At 40.9% G+C, this 18,232-nt stretch overlaps 1 protein-coding gene across 1 annotated transcript in view; it reads right to left on the reverse strand.

Moving 5' to 3' along the window:
• The window catches only part of LOC142996739 (teneurin-3-like), a 187,811-nt gene that overhangs the window by 39,216 nt on the left and 130,363 nt on the right, over nt 1–18,232 (reverse strand). Inside the window, exons 19-24 of the mRNA XM_076147792.1 lie at nt 18,083–18,211; nt 14,244–14,375; nt 13,657–13,792; nt 10,056–10,199; nt 2,953–3,024; nt 2,674–2,851 (exon numbers count right to left, since the gene is read on the reverse strand). Of these exons, the coding sequence (XP_076003907.1) occupies nt 2,674–2,851; nt 2,953–3,024; nt 10,056–10,199; nt 13,657–13,792; nt 14,244–14,375; nt 18,083–18,211 (791 nt within the window). The remainder of the gene's footprint in view (nt 1–2,673; nt 2,852–2,952; nt 3,025–10,055; nt 10,200–13,656; nt 13,793–14,243; nt 14,376–18,082; nt 18,212–18,232) is intronic.

Consider the following 18,232-nt stretch of genomic DNA (forward strand, 5'->3'; position numbering starts at 1 on the left):
TTTCCTCCTGAAAAAAGTTTCCATCCCCCATTTTTCAGTTTGCAACTTCTAACTGCAAAAAAATGCAGGTCAATTGAAACCCCTTCATTACTACTTTGAGGATTTGAGTCTTATTCTTTACAGTTCCAAACGTGTATCAGAATATATTTTTAGAGCACAGTTTGACTGCAGGCAAAGGGGGAACCATATAGGCGAACTGAACTCTCACAGCTCAATGGGGCCGACTTTCTCCCTGATGTACTGTGACCTTGTGCTAAAAGATTGAATTAGACTCTGAATGCTACCAGGAATGAGCAACAGTCAGTGTTTTTAGTGATTCAGTGTTTTCAAGGACTGAATGAGGGACAATGGTTCACATTTTGAAATGAACAGAGGGTTTGAGTTTGGAAAAAGGTTAGTGACACTTACCTATGTCTGAAATCTTTGTTTCTTTAATACAGTGCAAGCAAAGCAGGAGAGAGAGGGAAAGGGAGAGTTAGTACACAGTTTGATGCTATGTAGAACAAGAACTAGAAAGAGTTCATCCCTCTGCCAAGGCTGGCCAAACATCTGCATCTCGATACAGGTCAGCATCAAATAATGAAATAAAATTGATCATGGAATACACATGCCAATTGTTTTAATTCAAGAAGCTCCAGTAGTGAACGAGGACAGATTTAGTCGTACAATGTCAATGGTAGTCCAATTAAGGCATTCATGTCAACACCACAGTATGATGTATGATTGAAATCAGCATTACACTGACATATGTGGGCTCTGAGTAGCAGATCAGGCTGATGTGATTGTAAATCAATTAACTTGAACTTGAACAATCACCAATATCAATGTAATGAAATAATTATAATTGTGTAAATACACACATTTCCTCACAGCACATATTTGTTGTTTGCCAGTTAAGCAGCCAAGGTTCAAATTTATTCTGTGACCAACGGAATCACATTTCCATTCATTTTACATCCGTGGTTACGTGTTATGGTATATTGTTTTGCCTTAATCACAGCACCAACAAAATTCAGCATTGAGTGTACAAGTGCACATACTGAGTGTTGATCAGAAACTGACCACTTGATTCTTCATCTAAACTTTAATAACTTTAATTTTGATCATATTTGGTTCTTGAAAAACCAACCTTGGCAGAGGGTGAAGGAGACACAAGAAAGGACTGTAGAAGGTCATCATCACAATGCAAATGTAGAGATTTGTCCAACATTGTTCAACTTATCAACAAGTCTTCTCTGGAATATGGTAGAAATCTGAGTCCTGCTTCACTTAAGCTCAGTCGGAAAACAAATCTTCATACTTTAACAGTTGACTGAAAGTCAAAACAGTGAATTAAAAAAATATTATTATGCCCTAATATATACCATACTTGGGCATGATGTGGAATCAGTTCTGTTTTTTTTGTTTGTTTTTGGAACAAAGGAGAAATGTTTTTGCTTAAACAAAAGAAAGCAGAATGGAAGGATTTCTCTTCTCTGCTAATACATCAGCATTCTGTATGTGGGCATGACTGTATGTCAACCAGTTTGTTGATCCCCCATTAAAAATCATATTCCATCTACCATCATTGCCAAAAACAATTCACCACATTGAAAAACACATGTTCACAAAACAATTAACTATGTGATCAATGAGAATTTGGTACATGAAATGGCTATCTCCTAAGGTCAAAGCCTTTACGCCAATGCCCCTAGCAGAATCAAGGCCTAGGTGTCACCCTTCACATTTTTTAGGTATGTGATATTTTATTAATGATGATTCCTGCAGCAGTAGTTGTTGTGCCTCAATGTATACAGATGGAACATCTTGCAGAGCATTGAAGCTCACTGTCTGTTCAGTGTAGGGGATTCTCTTGTCATTTCATATCCACCAAGAGCTGGGATCTGTATAATTCCATTATGTCTAATTATGTCACAAAGAATATGTGTTTACTTTACGCCCCAATAAAAGGCACAAAATCAACTATTTTCATGAGGAATTAAATATTTTTACGAATATGAATGACAAGTGTGTGTGTCTCGTTTGCGGTGCGAACGCGTCCGTCGAGCACACAGCAACTTTTCACAGGACTTTCCGGCTGCTAGCAGGCTACGAACAGAAAAGGTAAAGGAGCTCCATAAGAGTGAATTAAGAGGATACACTCCAGCAGACAGCAGACACTCTCTGTCATCCCAGAAATATCAGAACTGACTGAATGTGTGTGAATTACAGGGAATTCCAAAAATTACAAGAAATGTGACAGTAATATGTGGACAGACAGAAAATGTGATATATGAAAGTTATAGTATCAGTAAAATAGTACAATAAGTAATACCATTGTTTTCTTTTCTATGAGCTTAATATGATGTGAATTTATTAGTGTGAGCTTGACACTTAAAATGTATACAGAAAAAAACTTGTGTTGCTGAATTTACGTGCTTTTTGATACAAAATGTGAGTGTTGGATATTAACATTTTGTAAATGTTATCGCAAAAGACGCTTAGTCAGCTGGTTTGGGTGGAGAATCAGCCATGTCAACTAATGTTACTAATAATGTAAAACATTAGCTCTCGGACACTTTTATTTTGTCAAATTATCTCTCAGAGGAAAAAAGGTTGGAGACCCCTGATCTATATTGAAGTAACATTGTGAATGTACACTGTCCAGTATAACTCAAAGGCCCCCCTCTTTACCTCAGCTCCATGACGCTGGTAACATTCCCAGAGGGGAAGATCCTCCTGATGTAATTGAAGTCTCCGACGAAGATGCTGCCGTCAGCTCCACAGGCCAGAGCCAGTGGGGCCAGCAGCTTGTTCCCCTCCGCCTGCCCGTTACAGCTCGGACACGAGATGCTGCGGCGACGGCCATTTCCTATGAAAGGTTGTGATATTTGACCAACTTTATTCATTATTTTGTTCATCTGTTATGTGTCCTGCCTTACCAGCATATACCAGCAAATACTTGAGTCTTACCCATAATGCTGCTGATGACTGGGGGCTGCTGGGAGATGAAAATGTTCTCTCCATTGCCTTTGTAGAGGATACCTGGCACAGAAGAGAAGGAAAGTGAGTTAGTTCTTCTATGCAGTAGCTGTGTAGATGGTTACATCAGAGCTCCAGTCATGCCAAAGTGGGACTGATGTTGTCCTGATGCAGCTCACAGAGGTGCCATACAATCTGAGCATAACCATTACAACATCTACATGCCAGAGTCAATTGATTTGAAGTAATAACCTAGGTCTGTTACTCATACTAAGTTTAGGTTCATTTATACTGATTTAAGTTGAATCTTGCTGTTGTTTACTTGACATCATTGCATTAAGTGGAGGGAAAACAAGTTTTAATTGTTCGTCTGTAAAAACTGTGATATACAGTAGGTGGACATGGTTCAAAAAGCAGCAGACAAAAAACCTCACACTGTGTATGGAACATCCCTCACTAAAATAAAAATATATACTATATTGGAAAAGTAAAATCAACCATGTGGTAGATTACAGTCAGTGCCACTACATTCCCATGAAACCTCACAGCATTTTCATTGAGAGGAACATTTCATCTTGATTCTATTATGTATTTTCTGGTGCCACTTTGACCTTTGGCTCACTGTCTCAGAGCTAGCCCATTTGGTCAGAGGGTGGAGAGTCCATCGAAAACCCAGCACTTCATCTCACTCCTCTGAATGAAGATTGTCGACGTGTGTGTACGTGTGTGAGTATGTCATCATGTGACAGGTCCTCTTTCTCTGATTCACCATGGGGGTCCTTGACTATCACACAGCATTGGAGAAGAGATGCTGTAATGCTTGTGTGTGTGCGCGCACGTGTGTGTGTGTGTGAGTGTGAGTGTGAGTGTGAGTGTGTGTGTGTGTGTGTGTGTGTGCGCGTGCGTGTGCGCGCGTGTGTGTCATTTCACTGAACCATGCCAAAATCTAACACTAACCATAGCTCATTCCTCCAAGTCCATCTACAACTAACATGTGTTTTCTTTGTGTGTGGAACAGTCACACATTTGTTTGAGTTTGTGTCAATTAATCTGCTCAGCCTAAATGCTCTCCTGGGAACACAAGAAACTAAGAAAAGCTGAATCAGCAACAAATCACTCACTCACTATTTTGACATTCATGTTCAGTATCACTGTCCGAACATTGACTATTGTCACCGCGAAGTCAAGTTCAAGATGGTACACATCAGTTTAACCTCTCTGTGCAGACATGGACAAACGTGTGGCAGGACCTCGACGCCACATTGACTAGAGAAAGAAAGAGAGTTTCCCCGACCTTCATTTCTGTGTTGAATGTAACATACTATAGCTTGAACACCACCATAACAACATAAAACACTACATGCTGTTTCCTTTCGGTTACCTTTGACCTTGTTTAATATAAACTGTGTTATGGCTTTAGGTTAAGAAGAATGTAGGATAAATGTATGTTTTTTCTTACATCTTCACTAGCCTATTTTATGTACTGCTGCAACATTAAATAATACTTAATAATGGATTAGGATGCATTATGGAGGACTGACAAAGAGAGAGAGAGAGAGAGAGAGAGAGAGAGAGAGAGAGGGGAAGAGAGAGAGAGAGCTAACATCAGGACTGTTTCTTGCTCCTTTGTTTGTGCTTTTGCCTCTATTCTGCCCAAACGAGAGTTCAATCTGACGTACTGTTGCAATATCTTGTCAACCAGCAAGACCAACTGACAGGAAATGTGTGTCTCTGTGTGTGTACCTGGCAACTCTGATCAGATGAAGACAGAGGTCAAGAACCAAGGACGACGGGAAATGTAAGGAAACGGGAGCAGAAAGAGCAGCAGGAAGGATCAGTGGCTGACTTTTAAGGAGGTTCGTGTGAATGAGTGATTAGAAGAGGAGCAGAGTATATACTTGTTCTTCAAAGTGAGACATCAAAGTGGAACCTCCTGTGGTGAGCTGAATTATTCACACTCAGTTGCCATCTTGGAAAAACAGCCCACACCATAGCCAATCTGCTGTATCTATCTAGACACGTAATCATGTCGCACATGATGTCATCGACTGCCTTCTTTCACCAGGAGGAGCCAGGCTCTACTTAGGGAGCTGGCCCCAGATCCTTCCCTCCTCCAGCAGGCTCCCTGACTGGCCAGCAGGAGTCACAAGCACAGCAAAAATACAGAGAAAGCACAAGTATGTCATTTCTTGTACTTGTGTTTTGTTCCAACTTTTGAACAGATATTGCTCAATTTGTGGACTATAAATTAATGAGGCCTCTATATTATTCAAGCGCTCCATACTACTGTACAGCTGATTTTCTGTGTTAAATTCTGCGTGTGAAAATACATTTAAAGAAAGTTTTTGCCACAAACACACATTATAAGTTCTTCAGTCACAGCAGGAAATATTGCTACCGGCCTTCAAATTCCCATTTGAGTCGATTCTTTTCCTGTTCCAGCTGTCTATCTGTGTACCCCTCCTCTCTTTCCTTCCATCCTACCATCTTTCTCTCCTCTTTCATCTCTCTCTCCATTAGTAGCTGTTGATTGATCAGCGGAGGCCGAGCCAGCAGGGCTGCACACACGCTGAGAGGGAGAGCGCAGGCAACATCGAGTTCCCCTGCTGTGTTAAAAGAGAGGGCAGCAAAGCCTTCTCACAGTGTGTGTGCGTGTGTGTGTGTGTGTGTGCGCGTGCATGTGTGTGTGTATGTGTGTTTAAATAAATGCATTTGACCTTGGTGTTAAAGCCCTCAATCTCAAAACATAGATTACTTCCACACACACACACAAACGTACCAGTAAGATGTACCCACAAGAGTACAAGTTTGACATACTGGTACGTAAATAATAGTAGTGCTACTTAATAGTACTACTGAAGCAGACTATTGAGCTGTTGGTGTTTCACCCTCTTTCTTCTTTTCCAACAAGACACTTCAGAGGAAGTGTTATACTTTGCTTTCCTTCTTTCATATGTGCCACCGAAGGTTTTGTTTAATTCATAAACAGTATATATCTATATCTATATCTATATCTGTATATCTATATCTATATATATCTCTATCTATCTATTGTTGGTCAGAAGAGTGAGAGGAGTTTGTAAAACTAGTTCCCGTCATTCATTCATTCTGAATTTGGAACAAAATACAAAACATGTTTTCAAATGTAGGCTGGACAGTTTATAGATAATTCTAGTTCAGACTGATTTTGAGAACTCACTGACTCATTTGGAAAAGCTACACATTGTTATCAAAAGTAAAACTGTAATTCAAGTTCAGCAGTCGTGATTTCATTTCATTTCTTGGGAAAAAGCAGAACTTTCTCATGCAGTACCGAACACCCAACTGTGGCTGAGTGCTTCACTGTCTGAATAATAGAATATGCTGCTTTGAGCAGATTACACTCTCATACACACACACATGCCCACACATTCACACACAGTGCACACGCACACACACTGAGACTAACACACTGCATGCACAGCTCTCTCTCTCTCCCTCCCTCTTTCATCCAGTCTTATCTGAGCTGTTCAGCAGTGCTTACTTTCCCAGTGCTCACAGATCACAAAATGCCAGGTGTGTGTATATGTGTATGTGTGAGCAAAAAGCTTCAACATACCAATCCACTGTTTATCTCTTTTTCTGTCATTCTGTTTCATTCTTTCAGCTTTATATCTTCTTTCTGTTTTCATATCTACCTGTTCTCCACAGGTGTTACCAGACTTGTCCTCTTTCCACTAACGACAAGGAATTGGAGAAAGTTAATCATGACCTCTCTGCTTGCTCGACGCCGCCTGCTCCTGCATTGGAAATCCCTCACCCGTCCCTCTATTTTGCAATGGCTGAAGGATACAATGTATTTTCTTAAACTCGAGAAAATCAAGTACACTATGAGGGGCCACACTGATAAGTTCTATCAGAGATGGCAACCATTTCTCTCTTACTTCACAGATCTACAGGCTATGCCAGACCAATGACTGAGAAACCTGAACAGTATACATTATTGTTACAGCAGTAACAATAACACAACCTTCCTTCTCTCTCTCTACCTCTCTCCTTTCCCCCCTCTTTCTGTATAAAAAATGATCTCCAAAATATCCTATAATTGCTTGTTGTACGTACCACAAAACATGACCCACTTCTACCCGCAGCACTCATGTGCAAACTGAATGAAAACATGCCATTTTAGGTGCTGTCACCTGAACAGTCCTCTCTGTTTTCATTGGCCAGGTGTGTCAGGCCTCAGCTGGCAACACCCAAAGACTGCAAATATGGATGAAGGCCAAGCACACATGGTTGCGTCCAAGCAGATGTGTGGGCAGGGGAATTCAGATGTGTTGCTGTAAAGCCATTACAGAAGGACTAAAGGGAGCTTTGAGGACAGGTCCTGACACATCTCACTCCTCCTCACTGCAGTATGCTACACCACAAAATGAGGGGAGTAAGAAAGAAAACTCATCTGATATTAATGACAGCCTCATGGTGTGTTTGGACAGGTCCTTCTGCATGTCTCTCTGAACAATCACACAGCAGTTTCAATCCTCAGATGATTGAACAGTCATTTTCACATCTTTCATACACACAGTAAAAATGTCAATCAGGAGACGACATCCCAGCTGCTGTTGTCATTGATCCATCTGGCCTTCCATTAGTAACACAGCTGTACCTTTCCTTCATGTCTCCTCCCACCACGGTTTGCTCTGTTTGCAGGCATACAGAATAAGACGCCATGCTGTTAAACTTGTGGCTCAAAATCTGAGTATTCAAAAAGATTTCAAATGTGTGATTATTTTAGGAAGATTACACTTGCTGTACATGGGTTTGTTAACACATAGAACTTGATCCATTTTAGAGCATGGGAGCATTTAAAGTAGCGGGCTCCAGAGATGGCATTGTTTATACAGATAGACACTGATTAAAGATTTAAGGCAACACTTAATCATCACAGTGTATCACCAAGTCGGTTAAACTTCAGGGATATCAATCTGGTTTAGGAACGTAGGAAGCACAAATTCACATGTTCTGCTAGTGTCCTTGTCGCTCCTGGCAGCATGAGGCTTTACCTGATCAGTCCAATAAGGTTGATTGGGCTGATCAGGTTGATTAGGCTGCAGGTACTAACAGAACCCATTTTGGTCACAGAAGAGTGCTTGAGGATGAAGAATTGCCATGATAAGTTAAGTTGTGTGTTTGTGGTTTTACTTTCCGCATTCTTCTCAGTATCACATCCGTACAATGATGTGACTGGGGATAATAATGTTGATCCTTATTTAGTTTTGGTGCGAAAATGCCTCATGTGTGGTAGAGAGAAACTTCAGTGTTAATGTAAATGGCTTGCCGTGAGATGTTTGTACTAGAAGCACCTGTGAAGCGGTTTTGGAATTCACGCTCATACCAACATTCATCTTATTTAGTGAAGCTGCTAGAAGCAGACTGACTTCACCATAACAGACTACAGTAAAATAACGAATAAGTAAAATATGAAAAGAAGTAATAAAGGAAGATTAGACAACAGAATAAAAACAGGAATGGAATGAGATAAAAGAGAGGAGAGATAAGGAGGAGATGAGACATAGAAGAGAGCGAGAGAAAGAGAGGGACAGAAGACAAAGACTTAAATAGTATCTTGCAGCTAGAACAAATCAGAGCTGTGAGGATGGAGGTGACTGACACGCACGCACACACGCACGCACGCACGCACGCACGCACGCACGCACGCACGCACGCACGCACGCACGCACCAACTATGCTTGTAACTGTATAGACACATTTTTATGAAAATATGTTCATTCGGAAATCTTAACTTGGAAACAGAGAAATGCATTTCAGTTCATCAAGAGACTTGAAGTCTCTCGGTTGCAACATTTATTCAACCAATCATATCGCTTATTTGTGGGTCATGATAATTTTTTTTATTGACAAAATGTCCACAAACAAATGACAAAGCAGCATGGTTACATCTTTCTACACCTTCCAACATTGATTTTTTCCAAATGTATTGCGAAAAATGCATATTTTTATGTTCAATTACCAAAATATCATAATAGGTGTAATTCACGGGTTAAAAACAGCTTAACATATGTGTACATAAACATTCTAATTCCCGTTTTTTATTCCAAGAGACTTTAAATGCCAATGATGTGAAATGTGAATTTTCCACACCCATTTCTCGTCCCTAGCCGACCAAAAACAACCAGAACTGGAGGATGGCACCACCAGCAAACAGAGGGACAAGCAGGTACCCAGGTCTAATCTGACTGAATGTTTATCAGGAAGATCCACTGTGGGCAGGGAGAGCACCCAGACTAGTCAAATCACTCACTCTGCACTCAAAACAAACTTTTTACGCTCAAATAAAAAGTAACACACAAAACACACAACATAGTTCTCATTCACATCGACTGTTGAGTTGAGAGAGTTTAGTCCAGTTCTGTCCCATATGGTCACAATTATGACCAACTGTGCATCTTTCAGAGATGTGGGGCAGCTAATTGGGTTTCAAACATGACTGCTGAGATCTAGGTGTGATCAAACAAGATTTTTGGCCTTTGCTATGCAGAATGGTAAGAGGAAATCACATGATAATAACGGATCTTGGAAAGGCAGTTTCCTGTGCAGAATGTACACTGGCCCGTGTCCATTACGTGCCGATGTGACTTTAGGGGCTTCATAATCCATTTTAGTGGACCACCAGAGGAAATAAACCCTGTCACGCTGCCTCCATAGAGACACTTTTGGCTCTGTAATGAAGTCCTTTCCTCACTGAAGTCAGTCAAAATGCGAGTCACCACCTGTGTCACCACACTCTCCTGATGCCACATTAGGGCCACAGCCAAACACAAACTAAACAATATTGAATGTGACTTTCCATCCTCAGCAAGAGGATTCTTATTTCCTATGATCCAAAAATCGGTGCCTTCAGTATCTTCCCTGTTAGCGATTTATGCAGACTGCTACCTAGCGGATGTTACAGGAATAACAAATCAGTCATCCCGTGCCTTCCTAATTCAAAAGCCAAAGCACAGGTCAAGGTTGGTTTGTGTGCTTTTGAGTTTTGTTTGTGTTCATTGTCTTCATGTACATGAAAATATGCCAAGTTTGCCTTCATTTCCTACCGTTTTGAACGTCCAGTATGTGATGTTTATCCAGGGTCCATCCTCCCATGTTGGAAGCATCGAGCTCGTAGCCTTGTAAAGTGGCCGTCCTCTTCTCCCACAGGATGAGATCCAGGCATGACTCGTACTCAAAGCCAACAGACACTGACAGGCAGAGGGGAAAGAAGGACAGAGTTAATGTCCATGAATAAATCAGTAAATACAACATCAAGTTTGAGGAAAAACTGAAAAGCAGTTGATCCCAACAAAACCAAGAAGCAGAAAGCAATACCAACACACACAGTCTATCCAGTCCTTGCTAAGGTGAATTGAAAAAGGGGAGAAAAATATTACTTGGGGGATTTTTTTTCTGCTTTTAAACAAAGTTCCTAAAGACTGTGACTTGATAATTATAGACATTGAATAGATGGTGGTCGCAGATTGCAGTTTGAGACAAAAGACAGCAAATTTCCCTTGCTTGTTGCATTGTTACGACTCTTCCGTGCATCAAACTGGACATTTTGCAACTATCTTGCACAGTGAACACTCACTGAATGTCAAAGATCACTGTTGCCTAGTTTGCAGGGGACATTCCATTCTTCCTCCATATGTTTAGGGTTAGGTTACCGCTTCCAAATCACATTTTGGAGACATACGGCTGTACTTCACTTTTTTTGGCCTCAGCTCTGTTTGAGTGTTTGATGTGTTAGAGAACTCAAAAGAAAAATGAGAATAAGTTTTGTGATTCAGAGCAAAGCAAAGACACAACAGGTGTGAAGTACAGAGTTAACCTCCATCTGTCTGATCAGATAACATCCACTCACTCACACATACGCACACCTGCGCGCGCACACACACACACTCTTTGACATTCCTCTGTGAGAAACAACTTGTCAGCACTGTCTCCTTGTCTCTGTGAGGTACAGCACTGTAACGTCAAGGCTGGAACATGTGCCAAGTACACCCACATCCACACTCACATACGCACCCTTACTCACGCACACACACCCTTACTCACACACACACACACACACACACACACACACACACACACACACACACACACACACACACACACACACACACACGATGTTGTACGTTGCCAAGTGAATTTTCTGCTGTTATCATTGTCTGAACTGGCAACCACAGCAGCTGTGTGTATATTAAATTTAGAAGAAACAGTCATGTGATGATGTTGAGCGGGAATAGAGAGGGTGTGAGGGATGGGAGGTGGCTGGATGAGGGTATAAATAGAGGAGAGGTATGGGAAAGAAAAAGAGGGTTAGTGCCGGTACAGTAATGACTCATTATGAGAGCATTAACGTCCACTACATGTACCTGGAAATCAAGCTAGTGCATTATGCTCACTGGCTCTAATTTCCATAACATTAATGGCACTTGAGGAGAGGAAACAAGGAACTCATTGAACTATGGACAGTGCAGTTGATGGCTTTAGAGGGGCTTAACATGAAATATGTCACAATGCACTGATTAGTTCCTACTTCATAGGCAATTCAAAGGTCATTCAACTTTTAAAAATTGGTATGTAGTTCAGTTCATGAACATTTACAATTGAAAGAAAACGTTAAAATAATCACATAAGTGGACAGTAAAATGAAGGTAATGAAGGTAATTGCAAATTTGAGAAAAAAAAGGTGAAATTCTAAACATTAATTCTGCTGAAAGTAAATAAATAAATAGATTGTATAAAGATCCATGTGTTTCCTTGTGCATGAAGGCATCAATATAAAAGCAGCTTTTTCCATTTCAGTCTGCAGTGCGACTACAGACAGTAAATATAGAAAGAAAAGCATCGTCTCAGCAGAAAAATGGAGAAATGGAGAACAACAAAAACCTCAGTCAGGGAGGAAGAGTGCAGGGCTACTGTGTTTACATCTGCAGGTACCTTAGATACATTTAGCCTATACGTGTTAGTTAAGTGAGAGGTAAACACAAAAATACCTGAAATTTGAAGCTGCTGTGTCATCACCATTCACACACACCGATTAAGCGGCAACATTCGGAAACATAACTTGATAAGTACCAGACTAGCAGTAACATAGCACATTCAGATTGAAGGCTGCAGTTAGCTGCCCCATCATCTGGCTCGGTAGATGTAGCTTACCAAGATACTTCAAACAAAATTGTTGTTGTTGTTTTCCTTTTGGACGTATTAGAAATCTACAAATATATACTCACCAGACAACAATAGGATAATTGAAATGAGCATAATGCATTGTGACAAGCTCTTCACCATCCATGGCTGGACATGAACATTTTGCATCTGTGTATAATGTTTTTACTATCAAGCTCTGATTTTCACACTAATTGTGTCTTCAAAATGTTGGTATGGTTATGTTGCTTTGTAATAACTTAAGCACCAATTTCAGCAGTGTTACAAAACACAGCAGCAAATCATCTTTATGTTGAAGCCTTTAAGCCAGGCTCCCATTAGTAATAACTCACAGAGCACCTCAGAGAGCCCACTGGCCCACCGAGCGTGTCTATGGGTTTGTCCCTCATAAAGGTGTCAGAGGGGTTAGCGTGCCCATTATTGCCGAGCCATTTGCCTGTCGAATCCTTTTTGCAAAACCTAATTTAACTCAGCCATAGCTGCTGGCATCTGTCTGCACCTTCATGAAGTCAGCACTAAAGCTAAATCCCCCCTCACAGCACACATCGTTCACACTTCTGCAGTATATTCATGTGTGATATATGAAGTATTCTGGGAGCTGTTTTTTTTAAAGTGCTGAGATTTACACCTGTCCCACTTGTATTTCTGGTATTAATTTCGTGTTTCCTCAAGTGCATTTGACAAATCCCAGAAAGAGTTCTACATTCTCCCTCTGAATTACATGAAAATATGCTTTATAGACAGTTGTGTGTCAGGGGGAGTAGAGGTCCTAATATACTTCAGGGCCTGAGAGTGTTCAAAAAGAACAGTAGTCTTTAGACAAAGGACCATGGCTGTGATCCAACAATTTGTCAGACAGCGTCTCGATTGATGAGTTAGATAGAATGTCTAGATCAAATCCGCTGCAAATCCTGCATAAGTTTGTTTTCAAATGAACACAACCTCAAAAGAGTCAGAGCCTCAAGCTGCAAATCCCTGTGTGCTCCAGCAGCACAGTCTCAATCATACTGTATGTCTTCACTTAATGGTTCCATTCAACCATATTTAAACAGCGCCAAATCACAAAAAAGGTTAACTAAAGGGATTGATGAGTGAGGAAATAGAAGACAAACATGAGGACCACAGGCACCATTAGGGATGAAGAATGACTTATCATGAAATTCAAAAAACACAATCAATGCATTCGTGCCATAGGTGTGTAAAGCTACATTACTGATGTAATGCTGCTTCATGCTCGACACACACACTATTCCTTTCATTAGAGTGAGCTATTGTGGTGACCAAATATTTGGATATTCAGTCAGAAGCCTTAGAAGAGTACAATGTTCACATACAGCGTCTTGATAGAGCCAATCCCTGGCTTCCATGACAGACTGACTGTTCCATCGTGCCTTGACATTTCCCTGACTTGTTGAGAAGCGCAGCTAACTAAAGCTATTACTTCTAAGCTGTTAGCTTTGCTATCAGGGGCACGCTTGGTTGACTCACCGACTGCTTCAGACAGTCCGTAGATACGCTGGCCATAAGCATCAGTCTTGTCCCAAATGAAGGTGTAGGACAGGTTTGGTTGGGCAGGGAACCATTTCTGGAAGAGACGACCCACTACAGCCACCATCAAGTGAACCTGGGGAGAAAATTGGCAAATTGTCCAGTGTTAATCTTGCTAATAAAAGTCTTCAATGGTTAAGAGAATATATAATCATGAACGTCATTCTAGTCTTTGCACCATGGTGAGTTTCTGTATATAGTGGTTGTGTAAGGTTGTGGTGACATTGTGTTGTGTTGTGGCATTGTTTGTTGAATGTTTTTATTGAAGAAAGCATCTGACATAACAATGAGCATCTAGTTAAGGGACAGATTATTTTTAAACATACAGAGGGGAAGAACAAAACAACAAACACAAAATGAAACAAAACATAGAAAAAGAGAATGAAAACAATGAAGACAACAGTGTGCCTTGCTTTAACGATGATGTCATAAATGCCGTTTTGACAGGATGACAGCACTCCACCGTGGTGTGGCATTGTTATGTTACATTCTGTTACTCTACATTGTATGTATATGTCATGTCTGACCTTCATGAGGTTGAAAGGTATTGAAGACTGTGTCATGGTGACTTTAAGGACAGGTTTGTATCCAGTGGCTCTGGAGCTCAGGTAGATTAGGTTGAGATCACTGCCTGGTATTGAAGTTTCTTCTTGTAAAACCTGGAGATGGAAAAAGTAAAACAAACACACCTGAAACACAAGTCAAGATGGTGTCCGATGTGTCACGTTTACGAGCAGAGGTTAACTTCTCATTGGTTCATGTTAAGTTAATGTATGTGTACAATGTGTCTATTATTGAAAGTGTAAGGTTCTACTACACTGGGAGCTCTGCAGTCATACTGCATTCGAAGGAACAACGAATGAGACCTGGGATACTGAACAGACTAATGTATATACACCATCGGTTGAAGAGAGACAGAAGGATGAAAATCTCTTTGGGTGGCTATCTTGACAACCCACTTCAAATCCATTAATGTGAGCTGATGTAGTAGCATCAAAAGTACCCATGTCTTGGTGAGTAGTATGGTAAAACATGCAGAACAAGTCAGTAATGGACTCTGGCTGCACTTTAAACATGAGTAGGATTACATTTCTCTTTCAAGTAATGCTTCTAAACCTGAGGGTGCTTACTAGGTTACATCTTTGGACGAATGCTCAAACGCATATTTCACTGGCTTCACTTGAATTTGAAGGAGAAGCACAAGTACTGCGCTGATTTATGGCATTTTTCTACTGGCTTGATCCAGCAGCATAGTCATGCCACGTCATATCAAAAGTGTGATCAAATGCTTTTCTACTTTTCTCTACATTACCATCCTGCTGAGGAAACCATGATGGTCTGCACCCTCCACAGAGGTGACTACCTTATGGTCAACCCGTTAGATCATACAAGGTGTCATGCAAGCCATCCTTTGCTATGCCTGTACTCACTCTTCACCAGCTTCTCAGAATGGCTATGTAGTCTGTTGTTCTCTCTCTCGCTCTCCCTCTCACACACACACAACACACACACATTTTTGTGTTGCTCCTGTTTTACATCATTGACTCAAACCTCCATCATGTGCTCATGGTAGTAAGTAAGGAAAGCCAGAGCTTGTACAGTTCGTATCTCTTCTGTAAATACACTCAAGCTGTATTTGAAGCATAATCTCTAATCATAGTTGGTCATGCTGGGCACGGCTGAGTAGTTGCCCATATGGACATACTGTGTATGTATAACACACATGGAATCAAATTAATTCTACCATTGTCGTTTGGAATCTGCAGCAGGAACATGAAAACGCATCATTTGGGGAAAATGCTGAAATCCTCATTGAAACCTGAATAATTTGGATTTGATAGGAATCCATGAAATGAGTTAACAAGACTGTAAAATATAATGGCACATCTCCCACTGATCAAGTCTGATCTTGGAAATACCACCATTTACTACAGGCTGCCTTAATAGTCGCTCATGTGTCATGTTCTGGTGCGGGAGGAGGCAGGAGCAGAGTGGAGTAGAGTGGAGCAGAGTGGAGCAGGTACCAAGGGGGATTAGATTTACTGTCAATTCCACAAACTCCACAATCTAGCAGAGTGCTGCTGACGAATGACGCAAATAAGGAGGGAAAGAAAGAAAGGAGGACCTTGTCAGACAAAAAATGTAAAAAAAAACCTTGAGGGAATGATCCATTCAGGTGTTGTATATTTCAGCTGCTCTATTGCCTTTTCATTAAGTGAGTGTAAAGTGTTCATTACAGATCCATTACCCCCCTTTAAGCCTGACTCTTCCTATGCCCTCAGCTTTAATGGACTGCTCCACCAAAAGCCAAGGAGCAATTTTCCATTTGCTTTTGCTTTTAATTTGCACACACACACACACACACACACACACACACACACACACACACACACACCTATGGATGCACAGACATAAAGCTTGTTGAATGAAAAGATTTTGGAAGTTTGGTTGTTAAAATATAAAAACAAACATGCCTTACTGTTGCCCGTTTCATTTACTTGACTTTATCCCTGTTTGTCTCTCTCTCTCCCTTTATTCTGTTATCTTTGAATGCCTTTCCCTCTCCTCCCTTTATTTCTCTTCCTTCACTTCCTTACCTTCCTTGTTTCCCCTTGGCTCAGAATGTTCTTCCCTTTCTTCATCCCTTTTTCTTTTACATGTGATCACTCGATTTTTTCTGAATTTATTTCTAAAGTTCTTTCTTCCTTTCTCCTTCACCCTCACACACACACTCTCTCTCTCTCTAACACACACGCACGCACGCACGCACTGGGTGTATTACTGTGGTTGCGTTGGTGTGTGTATGGGTATGTGTGTATGTCTGTTTAGCCAAGCCAAGTAAATGCAGTTTCTCCATCAGCCACACAACATTAGCTTCCATCTCATACTAACAGTGTTGTTAATGCTGGTTCTTCTAAAAGGCTGACTAAGTAAAATGTACATGTGTCTGCTGTGGTCAAAGGGCCAGTGAGACAAGCATAACACTGAGGTAGACGGTAGTACGGTTGCCTTATTTAAAAAACCTTTGCATCGCTCATAATTTGCCTGCCGGTAAGAAATTCATAGTAGTTGCAAAAAAAAAGACCTTTTTCAGTCGAGGTACCTTAAACTGTACCAGTGCACAGTGATACAAAATAAATGTAAGCCATTCAGTTGATTGTTCAGTTTATCCCCAAACATTTTCTTTCGCGCCCCCCTTTTAGAGATCAGAAGTTTTTCGCGCCCCCCGATGATATAAAACAATACGGGTTGGCAGAAAGCTCTGACGGGTGGGAGATACGATATAAAAAAATACGGGACGGCCGATCGAGCGCCCCCCACTTTGGGAACCACTGATTTAAATGGATCTGATCTGGCATGCCTTCTATTGGAGCTGCAGTTCAACAAACAGGCCTCCGCTCTCTAAGCACTGAACTCTAAAGCAGCAAATTAAACTTTACTTTGCTAATTTGACGTGTTCGTTTTGCTTTGCCACTGAAAGGAAGCAGTATAATGCGTGGGCCTTAATTATGCAGCAGCTCATTAACATGCCGCTTTTTCACTGTGTACACCAACAATGGTCCGTATGCCCATGGGCATATGCTCCTATTTTTTGTTAGCAGAATGCTGGTCACAGCTTGCTTAACAACAGGCTTCATATGTCAACACCATTTCACGTCTTTTTGATTTACAATGTAATTTACTTACGCTTAACCATATGCACTAATAATGTGTGGTTTGAACATCAACAGCAAGAGAACAGTAATTGGTACAGAAATAATTTGAATCACATTCAAACTACTTGTTAATTTGTAACTAACTGACTAAGTTGATTTGTAAATGATACTGGACAAGTCAGAACTGCCCAAAGAAGTCTCCCCAAGGAGGAAAACCTACCAATGTCTGATTCGAGTAGATGAAACCACATATGTGTGAAGAAGACAGCAAATTGTTCCGTCAAAATCAGTAACTTAAGTTGAGTTTGAAATGAGGGTGAAGCATTCATTTAAAGCTCAGAGATTGACACAGTAGAGATTTGTGGAGCCTAGAGTCTGAACAGTTCCCATACCAACTTAGCTGACTGTCAAAGTTTGGGAATTGTAGTCTGTGTCAAAAAAAGACTTTATATGTCACTTTGACACATTGGCGTGCATTGGAGACAAATATCGCTCAAAAAACACAGATTTTTTCGCAGTTGGTTCAAGACTAGTTTGAATCACCAGACCCTACAAAGAAATCATTCCAGAATCCAGTTGGATACCTGACTGAGTCTACTTCCACAAATATAACCACACTAAGCACCATAAGCAGACACACATTTTTACATTTTCAGAGAAAGGCAGTGTAAGTTAGCATGGTGTTATAGAGCATGTGATGTGTGTGGTACCTGTGTTTCAGGTATGATGGGACCATCCTGTGGTGAACATCTGTAAAATGTTGACAGAGGAGAAGCCACAATGACAGGACTGGGTCTGATGAATCCGCTCAGGTCACAGCTGGGGATCTCATTCTCCTCCTAGTAGAAAATGCAAATGTG

Source organism: Genypterus blacodes, unplaced genomic scaffold (assembly GCF_046128005.1).
Source record: "Genypterus blacodes isolate CSIRO-AG114 ecotype Tasmania unplaced genomic scaffold, CSIRO-AGI_Gbla_v1 ptg000039l_1, whole genome shotgun sequence".
Lineage (NCBI taxonomy): Eukaryota > Metazoa > Chordata > Actinopteri > Ophidiiformes > Ophidiidae > Genypterus > Genypterus blacodes.